The 23,060-nt window shown below is 43.4% G+C and overlaps 1 protein-coding gene across 5 annotated transcripts; it reads right to left on the bottom strand.

Moving 5' to 3' along the window:
- Window positions 1-285: 285 nt before the first annotated feature.
- On the bottom strand, window positions 286-22,014 carry dok7b (docking protein 7b). Of its 5 annotated transcripts, none has more exons than XR_007966303.1 (11): window positions 21,936-22,014; window positions 21,773-21,818; window positions 21,106-21,173; window positions 20,529-20,679; window positions 18,617-18,817; window positions 14,646-14,765; window positions 12,064-12,177; window positions 10,808-11,637; window positions 10,224-10,298; window positions 665-907; window positions 289-520 (listed from the first exon to the last, which is right to left on the bottom strand). XR_007966303.1 is itself a non-coding variant. In XM_052084964.1 (10 exons), the coding sequence occupies exons 1-10, from the start codon at window positions 21,987-21,989 to the stop codon at window positions 881-883; spliced, it is 1,686 nt and encodes a 561-aa protein (XP_051940924.1). In that variant the 5' UTR covers window positions 21,990-22,014; the 3' UTR covers window positions 286-880. The 5 variants fall into 5 exon arrangements, 1 of the variants encoding a protein (XP_051940924.1); XR_007966302.1 differs by having other exon boundaries at window positions 289-418; XR_007966304.1 differs by having other exon boundaries at window positions 289-415.
- Between the last annotated feature and the right edge of the window lie 1,046 nt (window positions 22,015-23,060).

Raw genomic sequence — 23,060 nt, 5'->3', positions numbered from 1 at the left:
AGCTAAGCTTTGGATCGTAATCGGAAGCACAAAAAAATATACTGAGGACAAATAGGTGAGTTTTAAGCAAATAATGGAGGTTTTAAAAAAATGCAAAGAAAGAACCACAAATATGCAGGAGATTCCTGTACATCATCCACACAACAGACCTTCTAGGCATTTACTAGACTGGATATTCATTTTCCAAGTGGAATGGATTGTTCTGCAATTACTGATGTAGAGCAAAACTGAACGTTGTTAGAAGTTCAGCTTCGGAGGAGACAGACAGACACAAAAGTCATCCACAGTGGCCCTCGCCGCTTGTTGTCCATCCGAGTAAGTTGGCCCCCCCTGCCCAGTGCTTGCTTGCCACCCTCTCGCTGAGCTGTTGCCATGGCGCCGTTGTTTCCATGGCTATACCTGTCAATGGAGCCCTCTTCTGGATCGGAAAACAGTGGCGGTAGGGGAGCCAACAGAAAAATTATCCGCAGTGACGTGTTCTTTGATTCCATTCCGTTTATGACCATGGTTCACGATGTAGCTTTTGAACATGCACCGTGATGAAAGTGAATATGTGGCTTGACGTTAGTGAATATTTACTAACTGTAGTTTTCTGAGTAAATAAAGCGGGCGCTACAGCATTTTGTTGCACTGGAATTGGAGAACGCATGTGACTAAAACTTACCATAGGCTGACTGTGGCCTGGCTGTGCTGATTGCGATTGGCTGACGAGGGCTGGAGGCTGCCACAGAGGATAGCATCCGAATCAGATCCCCGTCGTGACAGTCATGGTGAGCCGCACATAGCTGGTCTGTATGTGGACACATCCACGTACATGACACGCTTTGACAGTGACACAAGCACACTGTTGTAATAACACAACTGATGAATCAGCAGAAGGCTATGGACCTGATGAGGAGTTGCCAACCTAGCAAGCAAGCATATGAATAATTTAGTAATTGTCGAGCAGCGCAGGGGACTACTAGTTTGCATGTCTGCAATGCAGTCACAGTTCTTGGGGTTCCGCCCTCATGCTACAAACATGCATGTTAGCGAAGGTTCACTGAAGACTCGAAATTGTCCATGAGTGAAAGAGTGTGAATGGTTGTTTGTGTGGTTGTGCCCCGCCTCTCGCCCAGTCAGTTGGAAGAGGCCACTGCTCAACCGTGACCCTAATGAATACAAGCGGTGTATAAAATGGACAGATTTGTGCACAAATTTATGTTTCAAAATGGCTAACATGTACGGTATGTAGCATATGGCATACATTTTGTTGCATTTATTTGTGATATGCTAAATAGGTGAAGATTTCAGAGAACGCAAGAATATGTCATCGTTTAACCTTAACATTGTTTCAGTGTAATGGTAATCAGTGTTGTGTCCAAGGACCGTCAAGCCGAGGCCAAGGCCAAGGACTTGCCTCCAAGGCCAGGGAACAAGGACTGATTTTGAAGCTGAGGCCGATCCGAGGACATGTATAAAACAATGCTATCATACCACTTGGCAGGTCTTCATGATTTGCAACACCCCTCCATCATAACCCCTTGCACTCCCTAACGCTTGAATGAAGTGTTTTTATTCAAAGAGTAGAACAGTCAGGGTATGTGTTATTTATACTGAGAAAAACAAAAAAGCATATGATATACATTTATGAATTAATGTTTTAGATAAGATAAGATAAGATAAGATATCCTTTATTTGTCCCACAATGGGGAAATTTACAGCCTCCAGCAGCAAGAATGTATGTAGAAAGAAGAAGAGAAAAAAAAACAACAACAAACATCTTTCAATTAAATAAATAAATAAATTCAATTAAATATGAACACAAATGGATAAATCGCAGTACTATTTACAATTTACCTTCACATCATTTAATTATTATTATTATTATGATTGTTATTTTTTATTCATCAGCCTGACAGCAGTTGGTAGGAACGAGCGTCGGTATCTCTCCTTCTTGCAGCGTGGGTGTAACAGTCTCTGGCTGAAGGAGCTACCAAGTGCTGTCAGGGCGGGCTGGAGGGGGTGGGAGGGACTGGCCATCATAGCTTTTAGCTTAGTTAGCATCCGTCTGTTGCCCACCTCCTCCAGAGTGTCAAGGGAGCAACCCAGGACAGAACTGGCCTTCCTGACCAGTCGCTCCAGTCTCTTTCTGTCCCGGGCCGAGATGCTGCCTGACCAGCAGACAATGCCATAATAGATGGCCGAGGCCACCACCAAGTTATAGAACGTCTTAAGGAGTGACCCCTGAACCCCAAAAGACCTCAGTTTCCTGAGTAGGAAGAGTCGGCTCTGTCCTTTCCTAATCAGGGTGTCCGTGTTTGTGGACCAGTCCAGTTTGTCGTTGAGAAGAACACCAAGGTACTTGTAGGAGGTCACCCTCTCTATGTCCATACCCTGGATGTTCATCGGTGCTGGTGAGGACTTTTTCCTGCAGAAATCCACAACCAACTCCTTAGTTTTCCTCGGGTTGATCTGGAGGAGATTCTGCTGGCACCAGTCCACAAAGTCCTTTGTCAGTCCCCTGTACTCACGATCATCCCCTTCTGTAATGAGGCCAACAATCGCAGAGTCATCGGAGAACTTCTGAAGGTGGCAGTTTGGAGTGTCATGTCTGAAGTCCGAGGTGTAGAGGATGAACAGGAAAGGAGCCAGAACAGTCCCCTGCGGCGCTCCAGTGCTGCAGAGAAGCTGGTCCGACTCACAGCTCTGCAATCTCACGTACTGCGGCCGATTTGTGAGGTAATCTACGATCCATGCTGTGAGATGGTGGTCCACTCCGGCGTTCTGTAGTTTGCCTCCCAGCAAATTGGGCTGTATGGTGTTGAAGGCACTGGAGAAATCAAAGAACATGATTCTCACAGTGCTCCCAGCCTTCTCCAAGTGTGACAGCACTGAGTGGAGGAGGTAGATAATGGCGTCTTCCACGCCGATGCCAGGCTGATAGGCAAACTGCAGCGGGTCCAGTGACGGGCTCACCAGCGGTCGAAGGTGGGCGAGGATGAGTCTCTCCAGCGTCTTCATCAGGTGAGACGTCAGCGCCACCGGTCTGTAGCTGTTCAGCTCCTTAGGGTGGGGGGTCTTGGGCACTGGGACCAGGCACGACGTTTTCCACAGCTGTGGAGCTCTGCCCAGCTTCAGGCTCAGGTTGAAGATGTGCTGGACAATGTTACACAGCTGGTCAGAGCAGGTCCTGAGGAGCCGGGAACTGATCTTGTCCGGACCTGCTGCCTTCCTCACATTCATCTTCCTCAGTTGGTTCCTTACCTGCTCTGTTGTGATGGACAGGCAGGAACCAGGTGACATACTGGGTTGATGAGAGCTGGTCAAAAGAGGAGGGGGAGGAGAAGAAGTCCTCAGTGAGAGAGGTTGCAGTTTGTGGTTGGGGGAAGGGACAGACGACTGGTCGAAACGGTTGAAAAAATGGTTCAGTCCATCTGCCCAGTCCTTGTCCTTCTCGACCACTGTCCTTGGGCTGTCATGGCCTGAGATGGTTTTCAGGCCCCTCCAGACACCAGTGACATTGCTGGCCTGTAACTGGTCCTCCAATTTCATCCTGTATAACTTCTTCCCCTCCCTGATCTTTCTTCTCAGCCGAATCTGCACGGCCTTCAGCTCCTCTCTGTTTCTCGACCGAAAAGCTCTCTTCTTCTCCTTCAGCAGGGTCTTTATGTCAGGATTAATCCATGGTTTGTTGTTGGAAAAACACCGCAGAGTTCTGGTGGGTACAGTGTTCTCCTCACAGAAGTTTATATAATCCGTGATGGTGTCAGTGAGTGCATCAATGTCATCCCCATGAACCTCGCTGAAGAGTTCCCACCTGGTTGTCGCGAAGCAGTCTCGCAGAGCATCTTCAGCTTCCGATGACCATTTCTTGACCATTCTGGTCACAGTTGGTTGCCTGTGCACCAGGGGTTTGTACACAGGCTCGAGAAATACCAAGTTGTGGTCTGCTCTTCCAAGAGGGGGAAGGGAGAGGGGTTTATATGCCTCCTTGGTATTGGCATAAAACAAGTCCAAAATATTATTGTCTCTAGTGGCACAGGTTACATACTGCTTGAAAGTTGAAAGGGAGGACGACAGAGAGACATGGTTGAAGTCCCCAGAGATGATCAGTAGGGCGTTGGGGGACTGTGTTTGCAGCCTGCTCACGACAGTCATCAGGGCATCACACGCTGCATCACTATTTGCCGACGGGGGGATGTACACTGTCACGGCTATGACGTGTGAGAATTCCCTCGGGAGATAATGGGGCCTGAGGCTAATGGCTAGCAGCTCAATGTCCCGGTTGCAGAGTTTGTCTTTGATCGTGATATGCCCCGGACAGCACCATTTGTTGTTCACAAAAACAGCAAGTCCCCCACCTTTTCTCTTTCCACTCCCTTCATTCCTGTCCGCACGTATGAGTTGGAAGCCTTCCAACTCGACATGTGTGTCCGGAGTGATCGCTGTTAGCCACGACTCGGTGAGTAGCATTAGGCTAGCCTCGCGGTACTCCCTTTGATGTCGCGTTAGCGCCGCCAGCTCATCCATCTTGTTAGGGAGCGATCTTACATTCCCCATGATGACGGACGGGAGGACATGTCTGTACTTTCTCCACCTTGTGCGGCGGTCCTTCCCGGCTCGACACCCTCGTGTCCTCCTCTTCAACTCTCGTGGGATATCTGGTTAGTGCAGTAGTTTCTTAATGTGAAGTAAATCAATACTCAACAGGCATGACGTGGCACGGAAGACAAGTTGAGAAATGACTTTGCATAGAAGTCAATCACTGAGTGCAGAAAAAGCGGTAATCTGTGCAGTGATAATTTTACAGTTTAACGGCAGCGAGTCCCAGGTACTCGATCAGAAAAGTATGAGTCCCATTATGCATTGAGAGAGTCCCGAATTTTGAATTCTGAAATGGTCTACTTATTTAATTGCATATGATAATAACAACAACATATACATACAATTATAAACAAATGTTGCAAAAATTTAAATCATTCAGGAGCAGGCCTGAGGATTTCGTCTCTTTGAAGTGAATGATGAGTCGTTTTTAGACGAAAAACCCCCACCATGTATAGGAAGGCATTTTTCGACGAAAAAAACGACCATGAATAGTAAGGCGTTTTAACCAAAAAAAAAGACCATGTATAGAAAGGCATTTTTAGCCCCCCAAAAACGACCAGGTATAGTAAGGAATTTTTAGCGTAAAAAATTACCATGTATAGTAAGGCTTTTTTAGCTGAAAAAAACGACCATGTATAGCACGCCGTTCTTAGCCGGGGAAAAGAAAAAAAACGACCATGTATAGTAAGGCATTTTTGGCCAAAAAAAAAACGACCATGTATAGTAAGGCATTTTTAGCCCCAAAAAACCGATCATGCATAGAAAGGTGTTTTTAGCCCCAAAAAAACGACCATGTATACTACGGCGTTTTTAGCCCCCAAAAAAACGACCATGTAAAGAATTTTTAGCGTCAAAAACGAACATGTATATATAGTAAGGCATTTTTAGCCCCCAAAAAACGACCATGTTTAGTAAGGCGTTTTTAGCCGAAAAAAACTACCATGTATATAGTCAGCCGTTTTTAGCCAAAAAACATGACCATTTGTAGAAAGGCGTTTTAACCTAAAAAAAAAAACAAACATGTATAGTAAGGCGTTTTTAGCCGAAGAAATACAACCATTTTTAGTAAGGCGTTTTTAGCTGGAAAAAAACGACCATGGATAGTAAGGCATTTTTAGCTCCAAAAAAACGACCATGTATAGTAAGGCATTTCTAGCCCCCAAACAACGACCATGTATATATAGTAAGGCGTTTTTGGCCGGAAAAAAAAACGACCATGTTTAGTAAGGCATTTTTAGCCAGAAAAAAAACCGACCATGGATAGTAAGGCGTTTGAACCCCAAAAAACGACTATGTATAGTAAGCCGTTTTTCAACGAAAAAAAGAAACATGTATAGTAAGGTGTTTTTAGCCGAAAAAAAAGACCATGTATAGTAAGGCGTTTTTAGCCGAATGTTTTCTGTTTTTAGCCGAAAAAAAACGACCATGTATATGAAGGCGTTTTAACCTAAATAAAGCGACCATGAATAGTAAGGCGTTTTTAGCCGAAAAAATACGACCATTTTGAGTAAGGCGTTTTTAGCCGTAAAAAACCCCCACCATGGATAGTAAGGCGTTTTTAGCCGAAAAAAAGACCATGTATAGTAAGGCGATTTTGACCGGAAAAAAAATGACCATGGATAGTAAGGCGTTTTTGCCGAAAAAATACAACCACTTTGAGTAAGGCGTTTTAGCCGGAAAAAAAACCCTACCATGGATAGTAAGGAATTTTTAGCCCCCAAAAAACGACCATGAATAGTAAGGCATTATAGGCCGAAGAAAAAAGACCATGTATAGTAAGAAATTTTTAGCCCCCAAAAAACGACAATGTATAGTAAGGCGTTTTTAGCCGAAAAAAACGACCATGTATAGTAAGGCGTTTTGAGCCGAAAAAAAGACCATGTATAGTAAGGCGATTTTGGCCGGAAAAGAAATGACCATGGATAGTAAGGCGTTTTTAGCCGAAAAAATACGACCATTTTGAGTAAGGCGTTTTTAGCCGGAAAAAAACCCTACCATGGATAGTAAGTTTTTAGCCGAAAAAAACGGCCATGTATAGTAAGGAATTTTTAGCCCCCAAAAAACGACCATGAATAGTAAGGCATTATAGGCCGAAGAAAAAAGACCATGTATAGTAAGAAATTTTTAGCCCCCCAAAAAACGACAATGTATATAGTAAGGCGATTTTGGCCGGAAAAAAAATGACCATGGATAGTAAGGCGTATTTAGCCGAAGAAAAAAAAGACCATATATAGCACGCCGTTTTTAGCCGAAAAAAATGACCATGAATAGTAAGGCATTTTTGCCCCCCCCCCCAAAATCGACCATATATATATAGTACGGCGTTTTTAGCCGAAAAAAACGACCATGTTATAGTAAGGCAGTTTTAGCCGAAAAAAAAACTGTGCAAATGGTTTTCTTGATTGGCTGTCAGTCGGGTGAGGGTGCCCCCTCCCCTCGGCCGATGGCCCGAAGACAGCCGGGGGAGGCTTTAGCACACACCCTCGACCCCGACCCATGTGAGTACAAGGGGATGAGAAAATGGATGGGAGAGTGGACGGACAGCACCCATGCCGGCAAGAAGGGTACACGTAAGAGCGACAGGCCGGAGCTGGATTTGAACCCTGGACCTCTGCATTCGCACTCCACGCACTAACCAGTGGACCACAGAGCCAGCCCAGCATCACACTCAAAAATATAAATGAAAGGATAGGACACTTATTTAAAAAAGGATCAACAACACAAAAGTCATGATGCCCTCAATTCTGTCTGTGTTGTCATTTCTTGCGCTTGTGCAGCATTCTTGGCTTCGATCTTCTCCACCTGTCCCTGTCGGAGAAAGGGGATATGTCATCTTACCATCTCAATCACAACAGGACATTTCCTGAAATGTCATCAGCCATCTAAGTCACAACAGGATTTTTGCGTTTTTGGCCCCCCAAAAAACAATCATGTATCATAAGGCGTTTTTAGCCGAAAAAAACTAAAGACCATGCATGGTAAGACGTTTTTAGCCGAAAAAGAAATGACCATGTATCGTTAGGTGTTTTTAGACGAAAAAATACGACCATTTTTAGTAAGGCGTTTTTAGCCGGAAAAAAATGACCATGGATGTTAAGGCATTTTTAGCCCCCAAAAAACGACCATATATATATATAGTAAGGCGTTTTTAGCCGAAAAAAACGACCATGATATAGTAAGGCAGTTTTAGCCAAAAAAACCGACTATGAATAGTAAGGCGTTTTTATGCGAAAAAAAACGACTGTGTAGTAAGGTGTTTTGAGCCGAAAAAAACGACCATTAATAGTAAGGCGTTTTAACAACAAAAAAAAAAGACCATGTATAGTAAAGAATTTTTAGCGTAAAAAACGACCATGTATATATAGTAAGGCATTTTTAGCCCCCAAAAAACGACCATGTGTAGTAAGGCGTTTTTGGCCGAAAAAAAACCCGACCATGTATAGTAAGGCGTTCTTAGCTGAAAAAATACGACCATGTTTAGTAAGGCATTTTTAGCCAGAAAAAATAACGACCATGGATAGTAAGGCGTTTGAACCCCAAAACGACTATGTATAGTAAGGCGTTTTTAGCCCAAAAAAACGACCATGGCGTTTTTAGCCGAAAAAAAAAGGACCACGTATCGCAAGGCGCTTTTAGCCGAAAAAAAATGACCATGTATGCTAAGCTGTTTTTAGCCGAAAACAACGACCATGTATATGAAGGCGTTTTAACCTAAAAAAAGCGACCATGAATAGTAAGGCGTTTTTAGCCGAAAAAATACGACCATTTTGAGTAAGGCGTTTTTAGCCAGAAAAAAAAAACGACCATGGATGGTAAGGCGTTTGAACCCCAAAAAACGACTATGAATAGTAAGCCGTTTTTCAACGAAAAAAGAAACACGTATAGTAAGGCGTTTTTAGCCCCAAAAAACGACCATGGCGTTTTTAGCCGAGAAAAATGACCATGTATAGTAAGGCATTTTTAGCTGAAAAAATACGACCATGTATTGTAACTATATTAGGTCTTTTTTTTTTGTGGCTAAAAGCGCCTTACTATACATAGTCAGGTTTTTTTTTTTTCAATTAAAAACACCTTACTATACATGGTCATTTTTTTCGGCTAAAAACACCTTACTCTACATGTTTTTTGTTTTGTTAAAATGCCTTACTATTAATGGTCGTTTTTTTCGGCTCAAAACACCTTACTACACATGGTGGGGGGGGTTTTCGGCTCAAAACACCTTGCTGCACATGGTCATTTTTTTCATCTAAAAACGCCTTACTATACAGTCTTTTTTTTCAGCTAAAAACGCCCTACTTATTATCATGGTAGTTTTTTTGGGCTAAAAACGACTTACTATCTATGGTCGTTTTTTTTCGGCTAAAAACGCCCTACTATAGATGGTCATTTTTTTTTTTAGGCTAAAAATGCCTGACTATACATGGTCGTTTTTTACGCTAAACATTCCTTATCATACATGGTCGTTTTTTGGGGGGGTAAAAATGCCTTACTATACTAGGTCTTTTTTTTTGTGGCCAAAAGCGCCTTACTATACATAGTCGGGTTTTTTTTCAATTAAAAACACCTTACTATACATGGTCGTTTTTTTCGGCTAAAAACACCTTACTCTACATGGTTTTTTTTTGTTTTGTTAAAATGCCTTACTATTCATGGTCGTTTTTTTTTTTTTTCTGGTTAAAACGCCTTACTGTTCATGGTCGTTTTTTTCATCGAAAAATGCCTTCCTATACATGGTGGGGGGTTTTTGTCTAAAAACGACTCATCATTCACTTCAAAGAGCCGAAATCCTCAGGCCTGCTCCTGAATTATTTAAATTTTTGCAACATTTGTTTATAATTGTATGTATATGTTGTTGATTGTGTTATTATCATATGCAATTGAATAAGTAGACCATTTCAGAATTCAAAATTCGGGACTCTCTCAATGCATAATGGGACTCATACTTTTCTGATTGAGTACCGTGGACTCGCTGCCGTTAAACTGTAAAATTATCACTGCACAGATTACCGCTTTTTCTGCACTCAGTGATTGACTTCTATGCAAAGTCATTTCTCAACTTGTCTTCCGTGCCATGCCATTCCTGTTGAATGTTGATTTTCTTCACATTAAGAAACTACTGCACTAAAACATTAATTCATAAATGTATATCATATGCTTTTTTGTTTTTGTCAGTATAAATAACACATACCCTGACTGTTCTACTCTTTGAATAAAAACACTTCATTCAAGCGTTAGGGAGTGCAAGGGGTTATGATGGAGGGGTGTTGCAAATCATGAAGACCTGCCAAGTGGTATGATAGCATTGTTTTATACATGTCCTCGGTTAGGCCTCAGCTTCAAAATCAGTCCTTGTTCCCTGGCCTTGGAGGCAAGTCCTTGGCCTTGGCCTCGGGTGCCGGTCCTTGGACACAACACTGGCATGACTCACAAGACATGACTTAAGAGGATTTGTGATCATGTTTAGCACACACAATCGTTTGGTCCACAACTGTCACTGTGCGATTTTATTTGCCGCTTGAAGGTAAACCCTACGCCACAATACGATTGCTCCTATGTACTACTTTAAACTCTTTGCACTTTTTCTTCAAGAATATGACAATAGATATTCTCCCTTAGACTCATCCTTCAAATCTTACCTGCATCGGCAAACTTCTGCTATTTGCTGTGCGCCACTGCTCTGGTGTGATGTAATTATCAAAACCATGACAGGGCTGGGAAAAGAAGACAAGAAACCCAGTAAATACAATCCAAACATCATAAAAGTGAAGGTGTGTCTTTTTATGAGCAAAAACAAATGATTTTTTTGACACTTCAGAATTCAGGAAAGAATGCCTCAAGAAAAGACAGTTGCCATGCAGTCAATGTGGCCCTCTTGCAGTGTGCAGAGAGATGATCTCGGAAACCATCAGAAGATGATTTAAAACACAAGGTCACCGGTCCTTTCTGAGAGCCTTTGAGGTATCAGACAAATGTATCAAAAGGACAGCAGCAGCAGCTCCCGGCAAGGTCTGGTACCCCCCCCCCCCCTTTAAAATAGGGAAACCTCGAAACAAATGCCCCTAAGGCCATAAAAAAAATAATTTGTAGCCAAGCTTTGATGTTTTGAGGACAAAGTGAGAGAATGTTGACTTAATGCTTTGGCCACAAAGAATTTTTGCAACAATTTGGTTTAGTGGTGTTCGTCTACTGAATAGCGCTGCTGATGCGAACCCTTTAGTACCTGTATTTCTTCACAAAATGAGGTTCCCGCTACAAACAGTTGGTGGGGGGTGGAATTCTCCTCATTATCCATAGGGGGCGTCCTGTCACTGAGCCATGACAGCGGGTACTGCATCAACGCCTGGCGCTGAGGTTGGGATCCCGGTAGGCCGTCTGTCAGTCCTCGGTCCTGACTTGCAAGCCGATCCCTGCACATCGCACTGTCCCTGCCTCTTTCAGAGGGGTGCTCCTGACCTGCTGAGGGGTCCCTCAGGGCCCTGTTCTGGATCAGACTCCTGGGCGTATCATAACGTTGTCTGAGCAGGCCAGAACTTTGGCGCTCATCATCGAGCCGAGAGCGCCCGCCACTGTGTTCCTGGTGAGGCGTGCACTGGGAAGGTGAAGGCGGAGGATTGGGAGGAGGAGGAGGAGCAGAGGGAGGAGGAGCAGATAGAGTGGCCAGGGAGCCAAATTCATCTCCTGCTCCCTGGGTGGCCATGTCCACACTGCCTGTACGGGAGGAGAAGCTGCCTGAGCTCCCGGTCGCTATCCCAATGCCGCTATCCAACGAGCTCTGGCGCCCGCTGTCATGGAGACCACGAGGATGGAGTTGAGTGGAAGATGGACCACAGCCTCCCATCACAGCAGCGTACAGACGGTCATCTGAAGTGGTCAAGGCCTTCAGCGAGGATGAGCTCAACGCTGTCTCGCTGGGGAGGTGCAACTTTACGAACGGCTCTGCCCAGAAAGGATGTCGGCTCCCGTAGCTCGTGTCGGATTTGCTGGAGGAGGAGCTGGAGATACTGCTGCGGTCGTCCACGGCAACAGATGTGCTGCAGCTGTAAGTGGAAGCTGAGAAGAACATCATCAAAACCTGTTCAGTGATTTATTGACTGAATAATGTATTTTTTAAAAATTGTATAGTATTCCAGTATTAAAGTTCTTTTTCACCAAAAATATTTTAAGACTATAGTGTTTATAGTACTGTAGATAAAATTCATGCCTATTTTCCAGAATAAATGTGTATGATGGTGACAACGCCGTATTTTTAAAAATGTGACTTTCTTACTTTGTTGAAGTGTGACATCAATAATATTTTGTTTCGTCTCAAAACATGACAACTTTTTTTCCTCACACAAAGAGGCAAGTGTTTAATTTGCTGGGCGTTTTGGAGTAGAGATGGTATTTTGGTCTAATTGGTGTTAGGATTGTTTTGGCGATGCAAAGGGGTCCCTGGACCCCAAAAGTTTGAGACGTCCTGCTGTAGACAAGATTTACCTGTGCTGCTCGCAAGACTGCAAGTGGACAGCATGCTGAGTCTTTTCTCCAGCTCGCAGGCTTCCTGGTTGAGCCGTTCTTCATCCGATGCCGGATTGGCATTGAAGGTCTCTGCTTTTAGCATCAACATGGAAAAGCATATCGTTAAATCACTGAGCCAAGAAATACAGGGTTCCGACTCTTCCGCTTGCTTTTTATTTATGGACCTTTTAAGGACTTAAGAGGGCTAAGTTAGCCATTTTCTCAGGACATTTTCTCCATTCACTGTATATGAAGGCCTTTTTAGCTGAAAAAAATGACCATGTATAGTAAGATGTTTTTAACATCCCCCCCCCACAATTGTACATTTAATAAGGTGTTTTTAGCTGGAAAAAAAGACCATGTATAGTAAGGCGCTTTTAGCTGAAAAACACGACCATGTATATAGTATGGCGCTTTTTCCAAAAAAAAAACAAAAAAACTAAACGATCATGTATGGTAAGGCGTTTTAGCTGAAATATATGAACATGTATAGGAAGGCGTTTTAGCCCAAAAAAACGACCATGTATAGGAAGGCATTTTTAGCCAGAAACCCCAATGACCATGTACATTTAATAAGGCGTACTTAGCAAAAATAAAAATAAAAAAATACAACCATGTATAACAAGGCGTTTTTAACCGGAAAAAAAAACGACCATGTATATAGTAAGACGTTTTTAGCCCCAAAAAACGACCATGGATTGTAAGGCCTTTTTAGCCGAACACCACCCCCATCCATGTACAGTATGTTTTAGCTGAAAAAATGACCATGTACAGTAAAGCGTTTTGAGCCAAAACAAACGACTATGTACAGTCAGGCCATGTATAACAAGGCGTTTTTAGCCGAAAGAAAACGACAATGTATCGTCAAGCTTTTTCAGCCGGAAAAAAATGACCATGTACAGTAAGGCGTCAGCAGGGGATTCACGGTGGATTTAATGAACAGAAAGCCACATATCACTGAGCTGGTGTTCAAATCTTTGCTGCCAAAGGAAGGGCACATCTTTGTTTTTAGGGGCAATCATCTAACTGTTTATTTGACGTACTCTGTCAAATTGACCCTAAATGATCCGAAGTGATCACAATTGGAACTGATCGGACACGCCGGGAAAAGCAGAGCGGGAACCAGGAAGGCATGTAGCCCAACAGCGGGGTTTGAAGGAAAGGGCGCCAGGTGCATTTTCTAACAAAACTATTAATTGGAAAGGAGGGGAAAATGAACACCACAGGTTAATTTTTTTATTTAATTTCCTTCACAAATAATGCAGAGTTGTGCCAGTGTGAATAACTTGGTTTTCAGTATTCTTTTAAAATACATGCTCGCTTTATTTTACCACTTGTCAAATCGCAATTTATGTACGCACTGCAGTAGCTCATAGAAAGGTCCCCACTGAAGCTTACTCTACAAGCTTTTGTTCTGTCCACTTTCTTCTCCAAGGAAAAGAGAAGAAAACATCAATGCCAAAGTGTTACGATATTGAATGTTGCTTCGGGCATTCTGTTGAAAAGGTGTTTAGCCAAACTAAAATCAATGTGCTGGCTATAAAAAGAGCAACTTCCGGCTGAAAACAAACAAAACTCCTGTTGCATGTCTGCATCATGGCGAAGGGGGATGAGGTGAGCGAGAGGGTGTGCGTTCGTGTGTGCACATTGCAGTGGGCCATTTTGTGCGCGGAGGTGACAACAACCCAACCCCTGGAAGTGTGCCTTGGCTCTCTTCGCACCTAATGCTTCACGTGCTGATGCTAAGTTTCTTCACCACACTTTGTGAGATGTCAACTAACATCCCTCCCTCCTAGCATGGCGAGGTAATGCTAATTTTAACAGCAGTAAAGGACGCCAGGCCCTACAGGAGACGGCATTTACATTTTTTTTTTTTTACTGAAGCTATGGGCTTTTTTTAACAGCCTATCACAAGCATGTTTGAATGAACACATGCTGACAACAACGACATGCCGCACCCATGATGACATCTGCAGAGTAAATAATTAACTCACTGACACTGCCAATCAAAACTCAACAAGAAGGCAGGATTTTTGACTGTATCTGATATTAGTAGGTGCAAGTTTCCCACATGTCGGGGCCAGCAAATTTAGGGGATTACAGTGGTGACATGTGCTATGGATGCATTCACAACTGTTATGACTTGGCATTGTGGAGCCACATTACCCCCCCCCAAAAAAACTAAACAAAAAAAATGGATCCAGAGCAGAATTTTACATTACTCTACAAGTGTGGCAGTGCACCAATTGCAAAAATGAGTTTAAATATCATTCAGGTGCCTAAGAAGTTCACGTCCGGTGGCTGTTGACGTGCAGGACAGCCACAGTGAGACAAGCATGTTTGTGTCTATAAAAAAAATCAAATCTTTGGTCACATCCCTGCCTCTGCCACACAGCATCTTGAAAATGCAAGCGGCACATTTCACACAAGTCATGTGCAAAGGGTCATCTTTGGCTGACCTTCAGGGCTTTGAAGATGAGGCGTTTCTGTTAGCACGGCACCCGAAACATACGCCGAACGCTGAGCAAAGCATGCATGCGTGTGAGTGTGTGTGTGTTCACCTGGCAGGGAAGGTCGCAGCCCATGCTTCGCCCTGCTGGGGTTGATGCCCCTGACGATGCAGTCAAACAGAAAACTGATCTGCTCTCCGCCTGAGCAGGACAAGAAGAAAACTCCTGCCCCTGCAGCATACATGAAAAAGAGGAAGCAAAAGTTAGAATTATGCCAATTTATGGTGTTTTATATATGTATACAGTTTTTAAAAAAATCCTCGTCCCACCCCCCCCTCGGGTGGTGTCCGTCCCTCACTCAGCTCGGGTCCTCTACCAGAGGCCAGGAAGCTTGAGGGTTCTGCGCAGTATCCTTGCTGTTCCCAGCACTGCACATTTCTGGACTGAGATGTCCGATGTTGTTCCCGGGATCTGTTGCAACCGCTCATCTGGATTGGGGGTCACTGCCCCGAGTGCTCCGACCACCACAGGCACGACTGTCACCTTTACCTTCCAGGCTCTCTCCAGCTCCTCTCTGAGCCCTTGGTATTTATCGAGTTTCTCATGTTCCTTCTTCCTGATGTTTCCATCACTTGGGACCGCTACATCCACTACAACGGCTTTCCTCTGCCCTTTATCTATGATCACGATATCTGGTTGGTTCGCCATTACCATCTTGTCAGTCTGGATCTGGAAGTCCCACAGGATCTTCGCTCTGTCATTCTCCACCACCTTCGGAGGTGTTTCCCATTTTGACCATGGGGTTTCCAGTCCATACCCCGCACAGATGTTTCGGTAGACTATGCCAGCCACCTGGTTATGGCGTTCCATGTAGGCTTTCCCTGCCAGCATCTTACACCCTGCAGTGTTGGATCGTCTCAGATGCCTCTTTGCACAACCTACACCTTGGGTCTTGTCTGGTGTGGTATATCTGGGCCTCAATGGCTCTGGTGCTCAGGGCCTGCTCCTGAGCAGCCAGGATGAGTGCCTCTGTGCTGTCCTTCAGGCCAGCCCTCTCTAGCCACTGATAGGACTTCTTGAGATCAGCCACTTCGGTTATGGTCCGGTGGTACTTCCCGTGTAGGGGCTTGTCCTCCCATGATGGTCCCTCTTCCAGCGCCTCATCTTCTGTTCCCCATTGTCTGAGACATTCTCCGAGTATGTCATCTGTTGGAGCCTTCTCTTTTATCTATTCATGGAGCTTGGATGTTACATCCTGGACAGTGGCTCTCACACTCACTAGTCCCCGGCCTCCTTCCTTTCGGCTTGCGTACAGTCTCAGGGTGCTGGATTTGGGATGGAACCCTCCATGCATGGTTACGAGCTCTCGGGTCTTAACGTCCGTGGTCTGAATCTCTTCCTTTGGCCACCTTATTATTCCTGCAGGGTATCTGATCACTGGCAGGGCTTAGCTGTTTATTGCCCGGGTCTTATTCTTGCCATTGAGCTGACTTCTTAGGACTTGCCTCACTCGCTGGAGGTATTTGGCCGCTTTCCTTGTTGCCAGTTCGAGGTTACCATCGTCTTGTGGTATACCAAGGTACTTGTAGCTGTCCTCAATGTCTGCCATTGTTCCTTCAGGGAGTGAGAGCCCTTCAGTGCGGACTACCTATCCTCTCTTAGTCACCATCCGACTACATTTCTCAAGCCCGAATGACATCCCGAACAAACAACCATTTGTGTGTCTTTGTAAATGTTAGTAATATATTTTTTGTGTTAATATACACTGCACACTAATCAGTCTCATTTTCACCAAAAAAAAAATATTTAAAAAATAAACAAAGCAGGTAAATCTTAAATTTGTGTGTGTGTGTGTGTGCGTGCGCGCGCCGGTAAGGGTAGATCCCGTGAGGTTAGTTGATCAAAAAGTTGATCTTCGATCCAAAAGGTTTGGGCACCCCTGCTCTACAGGAAATCATTTATTGCTGCCTCTGTTATGTGTGTCGGTCAATCTGCGTGCGTTTGTTCATTAGAGAAGCAACACGAACACATGCGGACCTGATAGGCCAGGCTCTGACAAACATCGATTCGAAGTTGCTGCTAGCTCGTTGCCTACCAATGTTGCCGTGTGTTTTCACACAGAGGAAGTCTGCAAGAACTTGGTCACTTTTATGCTGCCCCAAAGTCAGTATTGTCGCTAGCAAAAGTGCTTTGCGCAGCAACGCTGTCCACTGCCAAGTGTGAATGTCACAAAGATGGTCATGTCACTTTGGTTGTCATCTGTGCAGCCAGCGGTATTAGTTAGCACGTGAGGGCTGACTGTGAAAGTGCACCAGTGTGTGCATGGTGCCATTCAGGGGTAAATTATTTTCCGCAGCAGCTTTACATGACCGAGAGACATACATTTACTGAAGCACTGCTCTTAAGTATTTGAAATGATTGCACTGATGAGGATTTGATAGTCAGCAAAAGTAATTGTAACTTGACAGCCAAAAGGCAGATGAGATAAAGAAATATCTTTATACATCATGTCACACACAACTTCACCTGCTCTCATGCACAAATGGAATTAAATTATTAACTTTAATGGTGTTAGGCTTTGAGTTGCATGAAGCCCCCTCAAATTCAAAGCTGTACGGCTTTTGTCCAGCACAACCAAGTTCGCCATCAAACTTCTGACAACGTTAAAGCAGCGTTTTGTTTTTATGGTCCACATTGGTTTGCTTCTTCTTGAACTTCAGTGAGGAAAACGACATTGAATTGCGCACCTAAAAACATGACATTTTCTCAAAAGGCAACAGTGCGCCTTTATAATCCAATGCTCCTTGTATATAGATCAATATTCTGATTTCTTGGACATAGTATTTTAAAGGTTCTGTAAAGCACTTTGTTAAAGTTTTGGCAGTTGTGAAAGCGCAATATAAATGAAGCAATATTGTATTGTAGTGTATTCCTTCAGCATAGCTCCATCTAGCGGATGCAAAACGCAACCTTAGCCACCATTGTAGCTTCTATTCTATGCCCCTTATAATGCAGTGCGCCCTATATATGAAAACAGCTTTAAAATCATTGAAGGTGCACCTTATACTCCGAAGCGCCTTATAGTGCGGAAAATACGGTACTTACAGCATCAAAAACAGTTCAAGCAAACCTAACGATGTGGTGACTGGCTGACCCTGCAAATGATCATTTCTATTTGTATTATTTATGCATTGATTTATTTGTTGGGAAAGACGTGATTACAAAGCTTCAAACCTCCCGGTCTATTTGGACCTGCAAGAGAGCTGAATTTATCCTGCCTTAAGATGATTTACTGAAATAAGTGTTCAAATGTTTAGGTCATAAAACTGAAGACTGCCTGTAGGGAACAGATAAACGTGATAGAATGTGTTCGCAGAAATGCTCACTATTTCAGTGTTTGACAAACCTCAAACTCAGCGGAATTTGGAAACATTATAAAGGTGATACACCATCACCACTCACTTTATGACAGGCCTAAATAACTTATAGAAAGCATGGCTGACTATTACTTTTTCATATTCCATTTGTCAATGGGAAGCACAAAGGAAAATGGATCCTTTTTTGGATTCTTGTTTTGTTTTTTTTGCGGGGGGGGCGGTTTGAGATGGCCTGTCTTGACTGTCGCTGAGATTGCTGGTTAATTTATCCCTGAGGCCAATGAGAAGACAGGAAATGGCTGTCGCAACACCGGGAGGAATGTAATTGGCTGAACAAGCCTGACTAGAATGCCTGGTATTAATAGCCATTGGTCATCGGAGCACGGAAACAAGAGCCCGTGGAGCTCATGGTTAGTCGGGTAGGAGCCATGAGTCTTCACGCGCATACTGTACACACATAAATACGAAGCCATTTTGGCAGAAAGTAATGCAGTCTGAAATGGATTAGTTATGCTAGAAACGTTTGTCAAAATTCATTGCATCATTTGATTTCGGTCCCAGTGATCAGTTCCAACAAAATTCCATCTTAACCCTTTCAGGGACAGCGTTTACTACAGTGGACAGCCTATCATGTCATCAGTTTACAGGTTATCATTATTGGTGCAAAATCCACTTTTCAACCTTCCGTGGTCATGTTTTACTCACAGAATCCACAGCGAGTCCCTCCCTCAAACACAAAGCCATTTGGCACCGCGCCATATCGACGTAAAGAGGACAGCTTCCAGTGGCCAATGATGGCGGGAGGGAGTCCCCTGGTGAGGGCCAATAGGTTGTTGCACAGGTGGAGAGAAGCGGGGCCAATCTCCAATTTGGTACCGGGCTCCACGGTGACACCAAATCTGTGGACTGCAGGGCCAAAACAGAGAGGGACAAAATGTGCATCAGACAAAATTGTGGCATGTTCCCTATTCCCATTCACCCAGGTAACTGTATTTTCTGAGCATTAATTAAATCCATCGCAGATGGACGACCAGAACTGTCCAAATGCCGGAGGACACAAATAAAACCCCAACCGAGGAACTGTTTTCTAAAAGATGACAACGCCTCGCTTTCACATTCCCAATAGGCTCAGCATGCTTATTTTGAAAATGGAATAAATTCCGTTCGTACTGGCGAAAGGAAAATTTAATCGCCCAGGAATACTTTGGAAAGAAACTGATTGGTTGCATCTATCCAATTCTGCTCTTATCGCAATATTCACAGTCGCTTAATAAAAAAATATCCCGCGTGAAATTAAAAATACAATTGGCTCTGACAAGGTGTTCCGACAATTAGCTACACACAAACAAAGTTATGATCAGTGCAAGTAGTTTTTTGAAAGTCATTCAATATGATTGAACAAATACAATATTCACAAAAAGTTTGCTAGAGTTGATCTCAGTGTAACTCGAGAATGCACTGCAACTTTGACAGGTAAATTTAACCTATCAATACTTTCATTTTTATACAAAGCCAATTCCAATGAATTTAGGACGTTGTGTTGAACATAAATATAAACAGAATGCTAGGATTTGTAAATCAGATTCAACTGGAATTTAATACACTATATAGACATGTAATTGCCAAACTGATAAACAAATTTAATTTTGCAAATAAAATAACGTGGAGAAAAAACTCCACGTTATGAGATGAATATTCCCAATTGATCACAAATTAGCTCATCCTATACAGTGAAACTCCTCTAGAACAAAACCTACATGGCGAAATACCCCCTAGTGTGAAAACATCTTCATGCATTGGCACTCTCCTGCCGCCCATACAACGAAAAAAAACCCTGTTGCGTTATGCGAAATCTTTTTCTTTGCTCTTGCGTCACATCGAGATTCACTATAACGAAGTCTAATCCAACAGCGACCTCTACTGCTTCTTTCGGAAACGGCAACAGCAATCACCACACTGGTTTACACATCCACAGTAGTTCAGGAAGTATTTGTTAGTGTTAGTTTCAGACGTAGCAAAAACGTTGCATTGCTAAAATGGCTACAAAACGGACCTTTGGATGTCAAGCAGCTAAGACGAGAGCTCTGATGCTGGAAGAGAGGGTAAAAGTGATCAAAATGAAAGATGGAGGAAACAAAATAAAAGACATTATCCAAGAAATTGATGTAAGTGAAAGTGAATGCTGATTGTAAATTTCGCAATTTTTCCCTTTTTTTCTTTCTACACTGACTATATGAAGTGTCAAGTATGCTTATACTTATGTTGGAATAAAAGTAAAAAATAAAAATAAAGAGTACACATACTGTACGTTTATGTGTGCGTGTACACATACGTTTGTGTGCGTGTTTTACATCTGCGATCAAATATGCTACAGTGAAAAACCCCCTGTTGTGAAAAATTTCTTGTTGCAAACATGATTTCGTTGGAGAGGAGTTTCACTGTACAACACATATGATATGCATCATAATACATCTGTGGGGTTAGTCATGAGAACTTTCTAAGACTCTCCATTTTGAGTGGCAGCTTTCAACATAAAATTGGTTACGCATAAAACTAGCCCCCTAAAAAATGCATTGAAGAGTTTCAAGGCTAGGCCAGCTTTGACCCTGCCACTAACCTTCCCCCAGGCTGTAGCGTACGTGGGAGTCCCAGGCCAGAAGAGCTTCTCGACTGTGGAAGCCCAGCACCAAGGTGTGTGCCAGGCAGAGGATAGAGAGCGTGTAGCTGACGCCATCATAACCTGGCCCTGGTTCCACACCATATATGCCCTGAAAAAAAGCATCAGTTGTACTGATGAAATGATGTTTTTGGAATATATACAGTAGAGCTGTATTTACTCTAACAGAGTACAACTGGAGTGCATCCTGGTTTGCTGTCGGAAATTATGTGATAATAGTGCATATTTCTGAAGACATAATGGACATCATAATAACAAAATATATCACTGATGTCCTGGAGCTCATTTACCTGCCTGTTGAGTGTTGCTAAAGCTAAACGGTGGCAGCGTTTGTACTTTCCGGACCTGGATTTGACACCTCGGGCCCATTCCTACTTTCAATAGAACTTTTGTGATGTCCTATATCGCATTTGATTGGGCTGCCGTGCCTCATTCTGAGGTACATACAATGTGACAGTAGTCCATATCTGAAAGGATTCACCATAAAAATGCAAATAAATGTCAAAAAGCTGTGTACCTCTAGTGTCACACCAAGACGCTCCTTGGCTTTCTTCTTGTCTTTGTAGGCGAGCACAGACAGACAGTCTGCAGGACACACGGACACAGCGTGACACAAGCTTTACACATTGGCAGTCACTTTGTGCTTAATCACAGCTCACAGAGTAGCTTTGTGTCATTTGTGGAGCGTGTCTATGCAACAGCTGTCATAGCAAACCCTAAAACAATGAGCTGATCCACTGGCGCAGCTGAGAATGACGATCGGTGATTGTCAATCACTGAACACCCGCAAACACGCACGTGCACAAGCACACGCCATTCCAACCACGTTCTCCTGATTCCTCACGAGAAGCCTGTTTTGCATTGAAATAATGAGACCACTTTTAGTTGACACAACAGGCTTTCTACGAAAGTCGGAGCCCGTTAACTTTTTCACGACGCCAATCTCCCAATTGATTAGATAATTTACAAATATGTAAGTTTCAAACACCATGATATTGACCCGTTTGCGCAAACGTTCACATGTTGACGCGCAAAGGTTGCATTCAAGTTCCGGGGAGGCACACAGACTGCGCATATCCAAACGACAGTTTATGTTTAAATGGAAATATTCAAATGAGACTGTTGCAAAGTGTCAGATTGAGTGAATATGTGCAAGTTTATTTGAAGAATACAAAAATATTTACCTGCGACCGGAGAAGGCTTCCGAACGACGACCCACCGAGACTTCCACTGGAAGTATGGACATAAATACAATACAATAAAAACGTCCTTTATCCTTCTATAGAACACATATGCTTCACCCGCATTGTTAAAGTTGATAATCAGACGTAAAGAAGAAAATGTCACCTTTTTCCCATCTCTAAACTTGACTTGTCCCTCAGCGACAACTGTATCCGTCATCTTCTGACATGGTTCCTAGCAGCTGCGTGCGCGCATGTGCATGTACGTGTTCTTGCTTGTGTGCCTTGGCAGGGGGTGACTTCAAAATAGCCTCAGCCGGGCAAGCTCCACTTCCTCTCCGCCAGTCGGACCACCACGGTGGGGGCGATAAATGCCCCCCGATCGCCGGGCCCCAGAAGAAGTTAGTACAGTTGTTGCCCGAACTTAATGTTTCAACATGAGATAAGTGGATTAATATGGCATTACTCGCATACATTTCACTGATCTCATAAATCTGGAGCGTGGGTCTCATTTATACAGTATAACTAAAACAGCTCTCAGTAGAACTTCCACAAATTTTGCGGTATGTCCGGGGGGAAAGCTACATTCTGTTTGTGCAGGCTACTTTAGTGTCCAAAGATGGTGCCAGTTTGAAATGTGGTGGAATGTCTTAAAAGCATAGTAAAATGATCGCCCCGATATTTCAGAATCAGAATCAGAATCATCTTTATTGGCCAAGTATGTAGAACACACAAGGAATTTGTCTCCGGTATAACACGCTGCACTAGTATCATCGTAAACAACAAAATCATTGAACCATTTTAGAGTATACCAGTAGTTTTGTAATACCATTTTGTGGTGCAAGAAGAGTGACTATGTCAGTGACTGTTTAAGGAGTTTTTATGGGTATTAAATGTTTCCTTCGCCACATAAAAAGCACAACTCCACTAGATGTCAGAAAACCGTGATCAATCTTCATCAAAAATGTATGTGGACATCTCATTTTATGCCAACTCGGCGTTTTAAACTGGCAAAGGTGCTCAGACATTGTAGCATTAGTCTTTAAAACGTGACTAAATTCAGAAACACTTAATTACCGGGATATCAAATAAGATGGAGACAATTACTAGTGACTTTGGGCGAGAGGCACGATACACCCTGGTCTAGTTGCCAGGCAATCCCAAGGCAAATACCTGCATGGACAAAAAACATTCACCCCATTCATTCACATTCAGGAAAAATGTAGAATCCCCAGCCTCAGAGGATGAAGATGTGATGACCACATGGCCACCACCACCTGTGACAAAGTGT

The sequence above is a fragment of the Hippocampus zosterae genome, chromosome 13, assembly GCF_025434085.1.
Source record: "Hippocampus zosterae strain Florida chromosome 13, ASM2543408v3, whole genome shotgun sequence".
NCBI classification, from domain to species: Eukaryota; Metazoa; Chordata; class Actinopteri; order Syngnathiformes; family Syngnathidae; genus Hippocampus; species Hippocampus zosterae.
Note: the sequence above shows the minus strand (reverse complement) of the source record. Positions and strands in the feature narration are given on the sequence as shown.